The following is a 19,047-nucleotide window of genomic DNA, read 5'->3' as shown; positions in this document are numbered from 1 at the left end:
AGGGGAAACAAATGTGCTAGCAAAGTTATTAATGCACTTGCACTTGAAATAGCAAGAGGTAATGAGTATAAAATCAATTAAATAATTTATCATTTTGTGAATAAGATTGATGACAAATGTGCAATCCATTTTTATACTATTGTATTAAGCCATATTTTTAATGTGATTGAGAAATCTTATATTTTTTGTGTATATTTTTGTGCCTGACTCATGTATTTCCTTCTTTGTGCAGTGGACAGAAGAGTTATATCTTTGTAAGCACGACTGAAGAATACCTGAGACACCAAAAATAAATGTGTACTTATCTTTCTTAATATAACAAAAAGAAAAGGGCAAGTAGATACCAACCACCCAAAACTTCCTATTTGCAAAACAATCACTCTTCTTCATCTATTTTTCAAATTCTCACTCAAATATCAAAATTCATTGTACAGAACCAACCCATAGTTTTCATTTTTATCAAATTCTCAATAGCATTATCGTGGCGCGTGTAAATACATTGGTTTGGTACAATAGCAACAACAATAACAAGTCTTTATCCTACTAAGTGGGGTCAGCTGCATAAATCTTTTTTCTCCAATGTCCTATTGAGTGTCATATTTTCAATTAATTCTAACAGATAAAAATCATTTTTTACACAATATGCCCAAGTGTTTTTAGGTCTACATTTGTCTTTCTTAACATAAGTCAAATCTAAAAACATCTACTCTCCTAATCGGGTCATCAAATGGTCGACGCTTAATGTGACCAAACTATCTAAGACAACTCTCTCTAATATTATATGCCACTGGAGTTACACCAACTCTATCGCGGATAAATTCATTTTGCATTTTGTCTCTAAGTGTCAAGCCACTCATCCACCTAAGCATTCTCATCTTCGCAACACTTAACAATGTTTATGATTCTCTTGTAAAGGTCAATAATATGTGCCATAAAGTATTGCAGGTCTCATAATCATCTTATAATTTTTTCTTTCAAGTCTAAGTGGTTCTTTTCTATCACACAATAGGCTCAATGCACTCCTCTACTTCAACCAGCCAACTTGAATTCTACTAATAACATCCCCATCTATATCACCATCACTTTGAACCATAAACTCAAGATATATAAAATGTTCACACTTTTTAATGATTTGATCAGCTATAATTACAACTATGCCACTACAGCTACTACTACTAAAATTACATTACATAATAAGATTTACTCAAATGAAAGTCTTTTCACTCCAACATAGGCTCCCATAAATCAAGTTTATTCTGAACTCTCTCTAGTCTTATCCATAAGAAGGATATCATCAGTGAAAACATACACCAAGGTACATCATCCTGTAAATGTCCAGTAAGAGCATCCAAAACTTAAGCAAAAGGATGTGAGCTTAAAGTCGATCCCAAATGTAATCCAATTGAAATAGGAAAATACATGGTTAATTCTCCTTCTATACGGACACAAGTAATAGCTCTAAGAAAATACATCGATTTGGTAGTTCAAAAAAAAGCACCTGAGTGGTTATTTGTAAATATCAATATTTCAGGTGGTTTGCTTGTCATTATCCAAAAAAAAGAAACCAATGGTGTGTAATAAAGTTTTGTGCAGGTACATAAGACTCATACATATTTTTTTTGGCATGGTGAGGTAGAAGACCCAATTATGGTGTCCTAGACACCACAACTACAAGCCTTCGTAGATGCCTCTTGTGCAAGGGAGATGCTGAGAGGTTATAGAGATTTTTATGGATCATACTTCCATATTAGAATCAAATGATTTTTTGGACCCAACAATACAACTAAATTGAAAATAAAAAATTATAAAACAACATTCAATGAATACTCAAAATAAAGTATATAGCAATAATCAATTCCTAGGATTAGTTCAAAATATATGCAAATCACGTACATAAACCTTCTACAAGTAAGCATACAAGTTTACAAAGTTCAAGCAATAAGGTAAAATGAATAGTCATCCATCCTCTGCACCTATTTAATGAGAATGATAAATTTAAAATAATATAGGCTCACCAAGAGTTATATTAAATGTACTACCATGATACTCTCAAAAATCTCATGTCAGCAGGAGTATAACTTGACATCTAATCAAAATGATTTAGATCAATGCAACACATGACTGCTAATAAAGATTTCTAAGTGAAGTTGGACCAAACACCTCATCTGATTAAGTAGACTACTCTCTTGAATAACCAAGAACAATGAAACTATGAAATCTGGACTGATTTCATCATCATTACTCCCCACCATTCACTTCAAGAAAAAACAATAATTTTTCTCAATCCAAAATTAAAATCAATACTATTATAGACTAAGCATTTAGTACTACTTGCCAACCTCAATTAAAAAAAACAAAATTTATAAATGAAAGGGATAATTAACCATAAAAATTCTAAAAAAAAAAAAAAAATCTTATAAATGAGAGGGATAATTGACCATAAAAATTTACACCTGTGAAAAACCTTAAATTAAATAAAAAATCTCATAAATGAGAATAAAATTTATGGATAGCATCTTAATCTTAAATCCAATCTACATTCTAAAAATTTAACCCAAACATCACTCTCTTAAAAAAGAGCCGGTTGCAACGTCTTCAAGCCCACGAAAACTTCCTTATGAGATTAAAGAAAATGACTTGGTTGTTTCAAGAACCACTACATCAAGAAGAGAGTAACTTTCCTGACTTTCAAGTAACTATGCCCCTAAAACAAACTGATGAGATGGATAATCCATTAAGAGTAAGAGCCTTCAGAAAATATTTACTTCAGGAGAGCATTTTTCTTTTACTGCAAAGATGATAATGCAAAATTATTAACAAGATCCTTCTTTTTTTTGAAAAAGTTAACTTTCTCATAGCTTACATATTCTAGTTAAAAAAAAATGCCCACGACAAAATTTTTTAAAACAGCAAGTTGTTCCAAAATAGAAGTAGCAGCCTGGAAAACAAAACCCACGAAAAAAAAAAGATAAAAAATAAAAAATCAAATAAACTTTTTTACTAGCGACTTGTTCTCGATCCAACGAGTATGATTGGGGACTAAAAATACTTAGTTTGCAGCCAACTAAAGATAAGCAAGAGCACAGCTTTGTTATTATTTCTAAAAGGGAAACTCTAGAAGAACAAGCGCCGCTTTAATTTTCTGTTTTATACATGGCCCTCTGAAAGCAGCAAAGTAAATAATCATATATATATAAACTACTCTAATTACACAAATTCAACAGTTCAAATCGAGATTATACAACAGTTGATTCACCGTACAAAAGTTAGAATAAAACAGAATTTGAAAAACAAGGACTCCCTCTAATTTGGATTTCGAGTCCATACATATGAATGTTTACACCAGCTCATTTGGACAACACAACATCTGTATTAGCTTGAAATACATACACATTACTAAAAGAGACAATAAGGTTTACTAAATCCATAACAATTTGCATTTAAATCACAAGTTACAAATTTCAAATAGATTTAACAAACCTCAGAAGGAAGATGGTTTCGCCGCCAAAACCAGTAGTTCAATCGAATCGGATCAACAGTCTCAAGGATAGAACAAACGGTTTTTGCCAAACTAGAGGAGGTTGAGGATGATTCAGGTAAGGTGATTCTCAAAGCCTCGATGCTACTCACAAATTCTGCACTTGGCCGGAAGCCATGGCAAAGAAGATCCAAAAGCAAACTCAAGGGGAAGATGATATTGTGCTTTGTATTCAACACTTGGAGACATACTTTTAAGACCTGATTATCGCATATTAGAAGATTGGGATTACCTTTATATAAACCTCTCAGGTACCTCCAGGGGCTCTCATTCTCAGGGTTGGATAAGATGGCTTCAACTGCATAACTCACCTCAGATTCACGCATAGATTGCAAGCCCCCCAAAAGCGGAGATCTTGTGATGACAAAGTACCTCTGCTTCATGTAAGGGTTTGATGATAGTTAAGGATACGTTTCCAGCAAAGAAGAAAGTTAGGGAACAAATGTAGGTTAAATATTATAGTTTATGATGTTTCATGTTGCATCCAATGAAGGAAAACTTTGTAATTTTCGTTGTATGAACAAACAGATTCAATATTTCTCTAAATTACCGCAAACAACTGTTGAATTACATGCATCATTAACCAAGCATCTTGAGGTGATAAAATAACATAATAATTGTAAAGAGGAGGCTCAGCTAGGAATATGAATGAAGGACATCCCAACACATAACGAAAAATAACGCCAAGGGAGAAAGTGCAAACAGAAGATACAGAAGAAGTTGCCACTTATCTCCTATGTGGAAGTCTGAGGTTTGCTTCCTGAAAGAATTAACTGCCTTTAATTTAAAGCAAACAATGCTCTGGTCCTTCTTATGCCAATTCATTTGATACCAGTTATTGTGGTTACCAAAGTTGCACGCAACTTAGCTTTCTGTTTCAGCGCTCAGTAGATTTCCTAAGTTTTTATGGTTCTTTATTATTATTGAGTAGAGAACATGGTTCAAAAGCAAGGGTGAAATGTAGGGAGGGCATAAAGTAAAAACTCAACCAATGGAGTAACTGCATATAAAATTGCACACATTAACCGCTTCTGATCCAAAAGTAAAGAAACAGGCAAATTGGCCCATAAACATGCAGAGAGGATTCAAAATTGCCATTTCAATTGAAATGAGCACTCCTGTAAGAAGTAAACCATAAGAAGCAAAATATTTATACAGACATAAAAGAATCACAAGAAATAAAAGGTCTTCATCTTCCACTTTTCATGAAAGTAAAAGGTTAGCTGCCTTAATGTCACGATCTACTTGAAACTGAATGTTTTGTATCATCCAACTATATGGATAAAAAATGTCGTAACAATTAAACCATGGCAAGTAAAATTATTGAAACCATCAATACATACCTGATTCCATGCCGAGTTGTTAAATATGTCATTTTTAAGCAGTTCATTACAATAGTCAAGCTCATTTTGCCACCCACCTAATGCCTCAAGAACCCACTGCAGGTGAGGGTGCAACTAAGTCACCAATCTTAAAGGATAAAGTAAACTAAGAGTTAGACCAACGCAGGTAAGAAATGAAATGGTTTATTCCCATCCCGGATTTGAAAAAAAAGTGGTACAAAATCAAAGTTAATATTCATGGCCTATCCACTTTTATGTGAATTTAAAATACAGAATCATGAGACTTTTTAATAGAGAAAACAACCTAAGATTATCTCCGCATATTAAAAAAGTGTGATCTTTTTTTACCAAAATAATTCAGCTATATGTTTAAAAATACAACTAACCTGTCTATGAGACCAGGCATGATAGTTTTTAGCATCAATAGCAAATATCTTTTTGGTAAATTCAAGCTCCTCCTGTGCAACTTCTGGACCCAGCTTCTCAGCAAGCCACCTCTTATGGTGCCTACATTATGAATTAAAATATTAAGGAATTTTAGGGTTGCACAAGATGATGCCATCTGAGATGTCTATTTCCACTCATCAGCCAATAGTTTTTGCGCATGTCAGATTAGTATTGTTTAGAATGTCATGTCAACCTCATTGTCCTTATTTGTCAATTTATTATGAGTCACAGCTAAACTAATCATTTGTCATTGTGAACATGCCTATCATTGTCATTGTTATTAGAGTTAGAATGTCCCTAAATTTATGATTAGAACTATGAATAGTAGGCATTTGGTTTTAATTGATGAATCAAGAACTGGCATTTGTTGCAGCATTATATCTTCAAATTAATAGCCGTCTCTTTTCCTAAACATAGAACTTACTTCAGCTTTCTTATTACCACTGACCACCCTTGTTTTAGAGCATTTTGAAGAAGAATAATAATCTTAATGTAATTTGAATAGATATCCAAAGCTTGATTTCTCCTATATATTTTTTCCTAATTTCTCAAGGTTTGGGAGAACTGCGGCAAGAGAGGTTGCTTGGGATGCATGCAACTGAGATAAGAGAGAGAGGTGTGAGGGGAGGATGTAACGGTCTCATTTCAGATACAGAAGAGACAGGAAACGAAAAATTGGGGAAGATAAATTGAATGGTCGGGCAATCGAACAGAAAAGATAGAAAGCCAGGAGTCGTGAAGAGGAAGCGAACAATAGAGAAGCCGAAGGGGGAAATTCACTCTATAAATCGAGTGTGAGACATGAGCTTTGGCGTGCGGTCAAAAAAAAGAGGAAGAAAGAAAAAAGTTTTTGTCGAAGTAGCAGACACTACAGGTTTTTTTTATGTGCAAAGATAGACATCAAAGCCACGGAAGGAAGCAACATACTTTGTGCAGGTCAATTCGAATCCTAGCCGATCAAAATCGAGAAGGAAGGAGGAAGAGGTGATGTGCGGCTTACTTGCGAAAATTTCCTTCCATTCCGTCGCACTTACGAGAATGATAAGGCCTCGGGTGGCTCTCCAGACTATCGCCAGCAGCAAGCGGGAGGAACAAGATCTCTTGTTGAGCTAAGCTAGAGGAAGGATCCTTGTGCTCGAAAACGAGAAGAAGAGGAAGTGCGTGCGCTTGGAATTCAATTGGAGGAGTTCCGTCAAACTTCGAGCAGTACGGTACGTAGGAGAAGAGAGGAAGAAGATGCAGATGCGTGGCTTTATGCGGGTTAGACCAAAGGTAAGGTTTCCTAAACTTTAATTTATGAATTTAATATATTATTAATTATTAGTTATTAATAGTAAGGTTTAAATAAATTTAGTTTTAAGCTAAAGAAATTTTATAATAAGAACGGTTAGCACTTGATTTTATTTAAGTTCAATCGATTATTTAATAATAAATTATTAAGCAATATAAATATAAATGTATGTATATAGGACTGTTATAAGTTATAAATTTCATAACTAGAAAGTTAAACTAACTTTATTATCAATATTTTTTTAAGCTTAAATTGTTTAAAAGAAATAGTTAAATGAAGATAACAATTAGTATAATAATAATAAAATAATATGATATATCAAATGGTCAAATTAAGGTAAATTGCCTTCTAATAATAAGATTAACATATACTAATAATTTTTATGCACTTGACTTTAGGTATCTTATTGGAGGTAAGTGAAGACAATGTTTAGGATTATCAGTGGTCGATATGAGTACTCATGGTATTCTACTATGATGGTATTTTACTTCTTCTAAACCGAATGCATTAATTAATACTTTTATTAATTATCTGGTAAATGATTGAAAATTCATGATTTTGAATTCTAGTGAGCTTTTGTTCATATTGAAGGAATAGTATGTGCATATCATTATTGAATGATTAACTGCTATACAAATGAGAAATGAATATTTTTTTATTAAGTGATATTTTATTGAGTGTTTGTATGTGAGTGATTAACTATGATGGAGTCACCCCTTAATGATAATAGTAGGGCGAACATTAAGTTATTTGTGCACGTAAATGAAAAAGGATATTGATATTGATGTGTCTTGATTGACACAATTTTTAGGCGATGCTCCTGACATAAAATGATATTTATATGATATTAATATAGACTTTTGAGTAGCATGTTAAAGTTTTATATTGATTTATAAAAAACTTAACTAACATGCATATTGTTCTTTTTTCACGTATTGTTGTAGTTTAGGAATATAAATATTCACTAACTCGCTTATCTCATTGTTATTTTAACAAGCTTTTCAGGCTAATTAAACAATTAAAAGATGAGCGATAGAAGAAAAAATATTTATAGAAGACGTTAACAACTAGCAATGAGATACATTTAAATATATTATTTTAATTTAATTTAATTAGTGGTTATTTCATTTATAAAAACTTATAGAAAATAAAGATGAAAATTTTATTTCTCACTGTATGACTGTCTGTTCCTATCTTAATTAATTCCAAGACCTGGGCCAGGTCATGACAGAAGTGGTATCAGAGGTCATGGTTTAGGATTAATTAATTGAATATTGATGAAAGAGTCAATATGATAATTATAAAAATTAAAGTTAACTCAAACTAATAATTATTATCCTTTCAGGCATAGTGATACACTCGAAATCATATAAGAAAAAAATCTAATAGAAAACGAAGAAGTATAACATATTATAAATGTGAACACAAATGTCCTCACTCAAATGATGGTGACGATGCTTGGCTGATTCAGCGGTCCAAATCACAGTCTATCAAAAGTGATACAATCATTGTGGATAAATACTTGAAGATATTTCAAATTTTGTGTCCACCTTTGTTCAAGAGAACTGAAGACCCAGTTGAAGTGGAGAAGTGGTTAATAAGGATAAAGAATATAAAAGATAGCATGGCTTGTCTAGATTAAAGAAGAGTACTATTAGCGACGTTTGTGCTGGATGGACAAGCCGAAAGATGATGGCGTGAGCAACGTCTGGATAGCTTGGGGGACATACACAACACGATGGCTAGTTGGGAGGAATTCGTGGAGCTATTCAGCGAATAATTTGTACCCCTATCCACTCGACGATAAATATAGGACAAGCTTAGCAAGCTGAGGTAAAGGGAGATAACGGTCATGCAGTACGAAGCAGAATTCATTGCACTATCAATGTATGTGCCACAGTTGATCGCTACTGCAGAAGAAAAGTACTACAAATTTCTTTCGAGATTAAAAGATTTGATCAAAAAGCCATTGGTATGTTTAGGGATCGATGAATACTCGGTATTGGTGGAAGAAGCTAGAAGAGTAGAGATCAACTATCAGCTTACTCAGAAGCATAAGAAGATACACAAGAGGAAGACTGCAGGAGAACATGTAGATCATCATAATGATCCAATGAGAAGAAGTCCAAGAATAATTCGGGTGGAGTTAGCAGAGGTACGACTCCGGATACTTTAGTCACTTGTACCAAATGCGGGAGACAACATAAATGTGAATACTTGATGGGCTCTAATACTTGTTATTAGTGTCGTCAATCTGGTTATATAGTAAGATATTGTCCATCTCTTGGCCAAAAAAGTGCCGAAGATCAATAAAAGTTGGTAGGCGGGCAGAAAAAGATAAGAGTCAATAGCCTCAGCTTCTAACCAAGGTCAATCAAGACAATGGGTTCGAACTTGGGTATATTCCCTTACTCATAGTGAGTTTAAAGAAACTGATGTTGTTGATGGTGATGAGGTCTGGTTTGTTTGGCAATTTCTTATATAAGAGTATTTCCCTAGCAAACTTTCTTGTTTCAGTTTTGTATTATGAAGTATAGTTGAGTCAACTTGTATCGAGTCTTTACCTTTATAGTGATTATTTTTCATGAATGACCCTAGTTTCACGGATAGCTAATGTTGACCTGCTTGCATTCTATTTACAAATTTCGAGGACAAAATTTTTGTAAGTGTGGAAGATTGTAACTAGGGGGAATGAAGAATCGGGGAGGTCGGGCAGTCGAACAGAAAAGGTAGGAAGCGAGGAGTCGGGAAGAGGAAGCGAACAGTAGAGAAGCCGAAAAGGGGAATTCACTCTATATATTGAGTGTGAGACGGGAGTTCGGCATGTGGACAAAAAGTAGAGGAAGAAAGGAAAGAGAAGTCGTCGAAGTAGGCGCTACGGGTTTCTTTACGTGCAAAGATAGGCATCGAAGCCACGGAAGGAAGCAACATACTCTTTTGTGCGGGTCAATCTGAGACCTAGCCGATCGAAATCGAGAAGGAAAGAGGAAGAGGTGATGTGCGTCTTACTTGTGAACATTTCCTTCCATTCCCTCGAGCTTACGAGAAGATGAAGTGCGTCTTACCTAGCGACTCTATATATTATCGTCAACACAAGCGGGAAGATGAAGATCTCGCGTCAAGCCGAGCCGTAGGAAGGATCCTAGTGCTCGAAGAAGAGGAAAGGAAGTGCGTGCGTTTGGAGTTCAATTGGAGGAGTTCTGTCAAGCTTCGAGCACTACGGTATGCAGGAGAAGAGAGGAAGAAGAAGCGACTGCATGAATTTTCGTGGGTTAGACCGAAGGTAAGGTAAGGTTTAAATAAATCAGGTTTTAAGCTAAAGAAATTTTATAGTAAGAATAGTTAAGGCTTGATTTTATTTAAGTTCAATCGTTTCTTTAATAATAAATTGTTATGTAATATAAATGTAAATATATGTATATAGGACTATTAGAAGAGTTATAAATTTCATAACTAGAAAGTTTACCCAACTTTATTATCAATATTTTTTAAGCTTAAATTATTTAAAAGTTAATTAAATGAAGATAATAATTAGTATAATAATAATAAAATAATATGATATATCAAAGGGTCCAATTAAGGCAAATTGTTTTTTAATAATAAGATTCATATATAATAAATTAATAATATTTTTTATGCGCTTGACTTTAGGTGTCTCATTGGAGGAAAGTAAAGAAAACGTTTAGAATCATTAGTGATCGATGTGAGTATTCATGTTCTTCTACTATGGTGGTATTTTGCTTCTAGACTGAATGTCTTAATTAATACTTTCATTAGTTATCTGATAAACGACTGAAAAATCATGATTTTGAATTCTAGTGAACTTTTATTCATATTGAAGGAATCATATGTGTATATCAATATTGAATGACTTAGTTGCTATGCAAATGAGAAATGATTTTTTTTATTAGAAAGTGATATTTTTACTGAATGTTTGTCTATACATGATTGACTATGATGGAGTCACCCCTTGATGGTACTAGTAAGGGAACACTAATGTACTCGTGCACGTAAATAGAAAAGGATATTGACATTGATGTGTCTTAATTGACATAATTTTTAAACGGTACATAATTTTTAAATGGTGCTCATGTGACGGTTGTATAAAGATAAAATGATATTGATAAGATATTGATATAGATTCATTGGGTGGCATGTTAAATATTTATATTGATTTATAAAGAAGTTTAACTGGTAGATATATTGTTTTTTTTTCTAGTATTGTTGTAGTTTAGAAATATAAATATTCACCGACTCGTTTAGCTCATTATTATTTTAAACTATTTTTTAGGCTCATTAAACAGTTAAAAGATGAGCGATAGAAGAGAAAATGTTTATAGAAGACGTAGACAACTAGTAAAGAGATAAATTTAAATATATTGTTTTGATTTAATTTAATTAGTGACTCTTTCATTTATAAAAAATTATAAAAAATGAATATCGAAATGTTATTACCCATCGTTTGACCATATGTTTCAGTTTTGGTTAATTCCAAGCCCTACGTCTGGTCGTGATAGAGTGAAAGAGCAAACATACCAATTAAGGAGAGAGAATAATTGGAAGAGAATCTTCTCAAATTACTTCATTAAGCAATAAAAAGTTGATGTAGCATCCATACAATGCTTACTTAAGAAAATAAAAAACTAAGATAAAACCAGACTAATTTTAATTTAAATTAAAAAATTTACTTCCAACTCAATCATTTAATTTAAAATAAAGTAATAATAGTAATAAATGAAAAAAAGTTAAATAAAATGCTAATATAATCCCAAAAAAAAAACACAACCAAAATCCATGTTTACCAATAAATTCAAATTTTGAATTTGAATTTTTAAAATTTCAATTAGAATTGAAATAGAATTTAAACCATAATTGTAACAACAATCCTTACCTCATTTAAAAATAAACTTACCATATTCTCCAATTTCCCCTCCCTATTAGCACTTGTGCTATCTTATCTTCTTAGCTAACAAACACACCATCCTACCCACAACCCAAAATTTTACCATTAGCAAAATTGTATGTAATCACTCCTGCGATGCAGGCACCAGCATATGAAGCAATCACAGCCTCACGTCCTAGCAAAAAGCTGTGTTGTCGGGTCACGCACGTGTTTCATTAAGTATTGTCACTTATACAATGTTGCATGATGCTCGCACGCTTTTCGTGCATGTGGTGTATTTGCTTTTTCACGCCCAATTCTTATTTACTAGGTGTGGTGTTGGTTGTTCAATCATAGGTGCTTTTTGCAGTTTGGTGTTGCTACCTCCGACCGTCAACACTTGAGTTCAAGTTGTATTCATTTTCGGCACGGAGCTTGTCACCATTATTGCTTCAATCCTGCTCACTGCTTGTAATTTATATTACACATAGCTTGTCCGACATTGTTCCATTGCTTTTTGTAGTCGGATGTTTTTGCCCATTTGCAGTGTTCTGAAATAGCTTCTTCACATAATCTCGCTAATTCAAACCTTTCAAAGGTGCTCTAATGTTTTTCCATTTGCCCATTTGCAGTCCTCCTGTAGATCTTCTTGTTTTTTAAGAAATTAGAGAACCAGATTTTCATTATGTTGTCTCTAATGTTAGTATTTTTAGCATTAAAGCTCCAAAAAATAAAAAGTTCTAAAATCTTTATGCACTAGGAGTAGAAATAGGAAGAAATAATATAGTCACTCTCTAAGAGCCTTCAAGTAAAATACTTTAAATGAGGACCATTGGGGTTTCTTCTTTTGAGACAACGGGCTATTTCTTAATTATTATTTAGGGTCCATTTGGGACAGCTTATAAGTGCGGCGGCGTTTTGAAAATGTTGTCGTGTCCGTTTGGATAGTGTGTTCGGGTAAATTATTGGAAACGCCCGCGTTTCGTATTTGCGTTCTGATTTTATTTCCTCTTGTGCCCCTTCCGCAGCCCCGCAAAGTTTTTGCAGATTGATCCATGGGCGGCTAGGAGGCAAGCAGCGGTGGTATCGACTGCAGGGTAAAGGGAAAGATCTCTTTCGGCTCTCGCGAACCATCTGTCTCTATTGATCTCACAGATCGCGTCCACCTTCTTCCTTGTGTTATCAAGCACGACGGTGCTTGTCTAGTCTCCCAGGATTTCAAACCGAGAAATTCGGGTAGCTCATATTTTTTTTGCTTAATCAGCATCACTTTTCCTATTCCCTTTTCAAATATTTTGTTTGCAATAGATATGGTTGCAGATGGCTTGATCGTTGAGGAGGCGTGTTCCTAGATTGCTGCCCCAACCCCGCCCCGGCCGTCTCTCGTGAACGATTTCATTTTACCCTCGCTTTGAGGTAGATGCAGCGCATGACATATGAAAGCATTTCCTTCTTATTATGTATCTATTGCATAGTAATCGGATTGAATTGTCTTATCTTATTACAATGAATTACATGGTTTAGATCAAAAATATTTATTAATTGCTTTTAGGTTTTTAATTCCTGCTTCTTCACAAATTGATCTTGGGTTTTTTTTAGTTTTTGTTATTAAGATTTATATACCATATTTGCAAAGTTATAGAGAGTGGTTAACGCCTGATTGTTGCTTGTGGGACATAAACAGTAGAGGTTCTCAATCGCAGGGACCAATCAGCTGCTGCTAGTTTCTTTTCATGTGTCAATTTTGATAATCTAACTGTTGTAGATCATGTTGTGGTTTTATCAGTATAACTGAAATCAAGTTGGTTTTTACCAGGTAATGCACAATCATGTATATTCTCGTGTGTAAATAGGTTGACATGTAACTTTTAGTAGGGTAAGTGATGGCGGTGAGGAGAAGGTAGATGTCAGTTGAATTTGGTCGTTGGACAGTAGAATTTAGGGATGGTAGGCCTGATTTCAAAAAGTTTGGTTTGTCTTGGATTGAGATTTATTTCTCTACTTGATTTTTACTTCAAAAGAATGATTTCTTTTCTTAAAATTATTAAGCTCAATTAAGTTTTGTTGCCATTCACATTTTTTTCATCATTTATGTTCTCCTTTTTATCATCATTTTGTAGCCCTCTCACAAGTCAAACCCAACCACTTCATCTTCAAGATTTACTGCTCAAGGAATTTAGTTTTTGCACCTTCATTTGGTTGTCTTATTTAGTTCTTCATTTCTCCAAATTTCAATGCTTTTCACAGTTCATGTCTTTCATCTCAATCTAAGATCTTCAAAATTTAATTCATATTCAACGTTTGAAGCATTATCACTTTTTCTTGGAAACAAGGCTACATACCCAACTCTGGTTTGTATTTCCCTCAAAATGATGTTTCTTTATGCTTGTAACAATGACGTTTGAATGCAAATCAATAATTAGAAATTGAATTTTCTTTTCATAGAATCCATTCCAGAACTGCTATATGAGTACCATTGAAAGCGAATAACAATTACCGTCATTTTGAATTTAGAGTAAGGTGTTAAAACTTGCATTATCTAAGTGGAACAAAGATGGGACATTCTTTTCTCTGATAAGCTGCTTATATGGATAAGCTGGATAAGCTGCAGCTGCCCCAAACAGACCCTTAGTTGGTCTTGTTGGAATAGTTTGTTTTTTTTTTAATCTAGAAATTTTCTACAATTATTTGTTGTTATAATATTTTCATTGACAGATAATCAAATCTCTTTTGAGTAACCATTTTGCCGTATTTAATATACTTAAAACAGTAAGTAATCTAGCATATCCATCAAGTGCTTTAACTGACTCAAATCAACTCAAATTGATGCAAACTGACATTCTTATCTTTGATTTAACTCAAGTTAATTCTATTGCATAATTTTTTTTATTTTATATTAGTTTATTTCAGTGTAAAATTCTTACGATGATGATCACGATAAATAATAAGCACTTTATATATTGTCTGTCCAGATTTTATTGGATTCATTGGTCCGACTGATTTTCTGGTTCAATTAGTTTGTCCTAGTGATTGGAACAATGTGGTTGTTTGGGTTTACAATTTGTTCAGTTACTGGTTCTGTATTCAATGTTATTTGACTCTTCATTTGGACTCTGAAATTTGAACTGAATTCATTATTGTTTTGGTCCATAATCAAATCTTGACTTGATTTGGGACGTGAATTTATAGTTGTGCTGATTCAAGCCTCTTATGTACTGGTGATTGTATTAGCAGCATTTTGCAAAGGTTTATATTTCCACTACTATACAAAAACATTGGCTAATTCAATTCCTACCTAATACGGAGATTTCTTCTTTAAACAATAGGTCTTCTAGATCGTTGGTATCTTACATGTGTATCTTCTGCGTGCAACTGCTTTGACAAAATTTGGGAGTTAATTGTGGGTTATTTCATGAGATCCTGAGCTATATTTGTGATTTATGCTATATAAAATCAGAGCATGTGGGCTTTTGTCTAGATTTAGATTAATGACTGGTGCCTTTATGATTTAAATAATATTTTCGTGATCATAAATATGGCAAGATAATGCAACAGTGCAACACCAACGCAAAAACCGATAACAATAACACAAACTAAGACACTGCATCAAAATTTGAGCTATTCATCATAAACAACTCTCCTGGCAAGCCTATTGTTGAACTAAAAAATGTTTAGGAATCACAACTAATGAAAAGAGCACGTAAAATAAGCGATTGAGGAGAGAGTGAACAGTAAGAATGAGTGTCTAGAGTCTTTTCCCATGAAATGGTCTCTTATTTATAGGTAAAAGATGCACCTTGGTTACATAATTACATTTAGGCCCTAACTATGCAAAGAAATGTAGGGGCATCGCGGTCATTTACACAGTACATTTGATTAGGCTAATAAATAATCGCTAACTGAAGGCGGCATGCTTGTTACTTGTCAGCCTGCACTTGTCCGCTCGGTAACCACGGGCCGAATCACATGAAGATGGCATAAAAGCTCTTAGGCAAAGTATTCCCATAGCTTCTTCTCAGACTCTGGTTCGTTCGCCCAATTTTTTGAACGATAAGACATCCTTCGTTTGGCTTTCCCTTCAAGAGTCTCCCTTTCGACCTCCATGTTAGTCGGCCTGCTGATTAGGCGAACGACTTGTCAGAGGTTTGTGACGATCTCCTGACTTTGGCATTAATTTTCTTGATTGTCCAACTTAGTTCAGGGACTGGTTCTACCACATCTTGATCGGGGACCCACTTCATTTGTCGTATTCCTCAGCTTTCCACCAAAGATCCGTGCCACCACAATCTAGTCGGATAACCCCTCTCCTCTTCAAAAGTGATATGAAAATTGGTATAATTAAGCTTGAAATCAAATAATTTGGTGTTAGGATCAACTAAATCAAACAAGAAATGAGGGATATTAAATGTGCATGATCCCAAGACCACTACAGTTTCTTATTTATCGAAGCATTTTTATTATATTTTTTTAGTTATTTTCATACTTTTAGCTTTATGATTTGTCATCGATTCTTGTAGTGTTTTATTGGTTATTGGTTTCAAAGGCATTTCAAGAGTGCGTTTGTTCTTCTTTTCGGCCGGATTTTTGAACCACATCCGATCCTCGCGCATTTGAATCGTGTATTCGGTGGATCACATTCAGAACTATAGCGCAAATTTTCCTATTATCGCGGCAACGATAATTGGCCCGCATTTCAAGTTCCACATTCGCAGTATGCTTTCAGACACAACGTGCTCGTGCCCGTGCTCATATGGGCGCACCCGCGCAGGTTACTGCAGCACCCCCGCACTGGGTTAAAGGCACCCTTAAGCTATTTTTTAGGGCACCCATGCACCCTTGTCTAGAGGGATTGCCTCCCCACGCCCAGAACTGACGCAACAGCGTCGGGTGCTTTTCCTCTCTGGTGGTTCGCATTTTATTTTTTGTTTAGATTTAGAATTGAGAAATCTATCTTATTACAATAAAGTTTGGATGATATTTTTTTCTTAGATCTACATGGAAAATGGTTTGATCATTTGCATGGGATGGGCGAGATGATATATTTCTCTTTCTCATTATCCATTGCAACTCTTGATTCTATAATTTAACTTAGAATTTATTTTTATATTTTTGTTTGTTTAATATAATACAATTAAATATGAGTAGAGAGGCATTTCAGACATTTATTCACAGACAACACTTTCAAAATTAAAATTTTTAAACAGAACAACTGCTTCTGTAAAAAAATATCTTAAACATCAGATTTTCCACAACAACTTTTGCAATGAAATTTCATACAGCCAAAACTAAAACATATGCACTCTAAATAAGCCTTAGACAGCTAAAGCTTGAAAAGGTCAATAAATATACCTTACTTTGTAATCTTTTAATTCAATGAATAAAATCATCTTTTGTTTGCACAAATTTTGTGTGAAAAAAGCTTAATGCTTGCTCTACTCTTCAATTGATCCCCAAAGGTTTTGGTGAGTCCTTATTTATCCCCTCAACCTCCAAATTCTCTCCTCAACAATACACTCTCTTACAAACTAAGCTCCGTCAACATGTAAACCCTAGCCTCCCTAAATCCCAAGACCCCACCAACAACTACATTATGCTTCTAAATATTTTCCCACAACCCCTACAACTTCCCAAGGGCATTACTTATCCTAGCTAACCAGATATAGAGAGAGCATTTCCTGCTTTGAGCAATAAGATTAAGAAATTCAAAACTCCTTAACTATTGATACAAAATGCATGAAAATACTTTCATTAGTTTCATAACACCATAGACCTTTCGTTTGAAGTTCTTCACCATTCCACCTCAAATTTGCCCAAGACCCTAAATTTTCTTTACCCCCTACTCACATGAGTCTTCCACCACCACCCCAAGGGCAAAACAATCAAGTTGATGTCTTCGCCATCAAGATCCTATAGACCCTACAATAAAAGACTTGATAAATGTAATAATAGTTTGCAATGATAGCTTATTTTTCTATTTTTATTTCCTGATTATGCTTTAATTAATAGTTGGATGTGGATCTTTCTAGTGTAGTGCAAATGGAGATTACCAATTTTTAGGGGAAGCTATTTCCTTGCAGTAATTATTATTCTCTCTTTTAAAAATTTAGTGATTAGTTGCTAGTAGGATTGAATTTGGTTAAATCTTACATCAACTGGATTTTTCTAATTGTAGTGTATTTGTTATTGGTATGTGTTTTTTTTTTTTTTTTTTTTTTTTTTTTGTGATGATGTATTGCATAATAAAATTTATATTATTTGATCATTGAGTTATCGTTTGGCGTGATATTTATATGTTTTCAAGTTTTCATCAAAAGAGGCAATAATGAGTTTTATATGATGGTTTGCCAAATTTATTTCATGTGTGTGAATTTTATTCATTGCATTATATAATTTCAATGCATTATATAATTGCATTACAAAATCCTAGACCCTAATACCTTGTGCATCACAAAACCAATTAGAATTAACACAATCTACCTAACCCAGATCTTGGCATAATCTAGTTTAATCATGGGCCTGAATGAAAAAAAAAACCCAATAAATTTTACAAAGGGCATCATATCACCATGTATGTAAGCCTCAAACCTTTCTAAGAAACTTATCCAGAGCTTATGACAGTGTTCCGGAGTGTTGATCACAAGGTCCTTCAATGAATATTACTGTTGAAAACACTATTCTTCCACTTTGTCTCTATTTCCTCGTGTGGGTTTCGTAATCATCAACACTATTATTGGTTTTGTTTCACATTTGTCTATCTTCTTTATGATGGAATTCCCAGAAGATTGTGCCAACTAGGCAAAATATAGTCAAGAGATCCAATTTTTTTGCAATGACATTTCAACTATCCTTAGTTAATTTTTTTCAGTCCACCGGAAGTGGAGTGTGGAACATTTACGCTCAGTTATGAATCTCGAGTCTAAGTTTCTCATAGTTCAGCTAGCAACAGTACATTACTTAATGTGTCATCTTTAAAAGATTATCCTTGACTTTGTCATGGACAAAAAGTTCATTGTCTTGCAGATATGCTGTTCATTTTATTTGTTCGATTAAAATTAAAATGACCATAATTATAGCAATTACTATAAACTACCGGCCTTCAGTTTAATTGAGTATGATTGATTGATTAATTAAGAAATAGTATTTGCACTAATAATATTGTGGTCGATTCTACTTCCTACTTCTATATAAGGGTTGTCCATGCTTTCTTTTTTCTGCCATCTGCCTCCTTTTCTTTGAGGTATTCAATCTTCTAATCTTCTTAATCACCTTCTTCCATTTTACCTTCCTTTTTTTTCTTACAATGCAATCTTCTCTTCCCAATAAGGAAACAAAAACCACAAAATCTCCATTTCCCCGCAATTTGCATGATGACTTCCATCTTCTCTTCCCAAAGGCAACGCTGCTATAAACAAGCTGATGTTCCCTAAATAGATACTAAATAAGCAAGAAAAAAATTATGTGCTAGAAAGATATCGAAAATGTTGCAAATGAGCTAAAAAAATGAGCATAGAAAAAGAAGAAAAAATTATAAATTCACATATTGATT

General features: G+C 33.9%; 1 protein-coding gene across 2 annotated transcripts in view; it reads right to left on the bottom strand.

The window, feature by feature from the left end:
* Positions 1 to 3,266: 3,266 nt before the first annotated feature.
* Positions 3,267 to 19,047, bottom strand: part of LOC110028754 (protein farnesyltransferase/geranylgeranyltransferase type-1 subunit alpha) — a 37,233-nt gene continuing 21,452 nt past the window's right edge. Inside the window, exons 3-6 of one of the 2 annotated variants that reach the window (XM_020730732.1) lie at positions 5,268 to 5,388; positions 4,882 to 4,977; positions 3,771 to 3,912; positions 3,267 to 3,635 (exon numbers count right to left, since the gene is read on the bottom strand). In XM_020730732.1, the coding sequence (XP_020586391.1) occupies positions 3,472 to 3,635; positions 3,771 to 3,912; positions 4,882 to 4,977; positions 5,268 to 5,388 (523 nt within the window). In that variant the 3' untranslated portion in view covers positions 3,267 to 3,471. Of the gene's footprint in view, positions 3,913 to 4,881; positions 4,978 to 5,267; positions 5,389 to 19,047 lie in introns of both variants that reach the window. The other variant, XM_020730731.1, reaches the window with a different exon arrangement.

This window comes from Phalaenopsis equestris, unplaced genomic scaffold, assembly GCF_001263595.1.
Source record: "Phalaenopsis equestris unplaced genomic scaffold, ASM126359v1 Scaffold000523, whole genome shotgun sequence".
NCBI lineage: Eukaryota > Viridiplantae > Streptophyta > Magnoliopsida > Asparagales > Orchidaceae > Phalaenopsis > Phalaenopsis equestris.
Note: the sequence above shows the minus strand (reverse complement) of the source record. Positions and strands in the feature narration are given on the sequence as shown.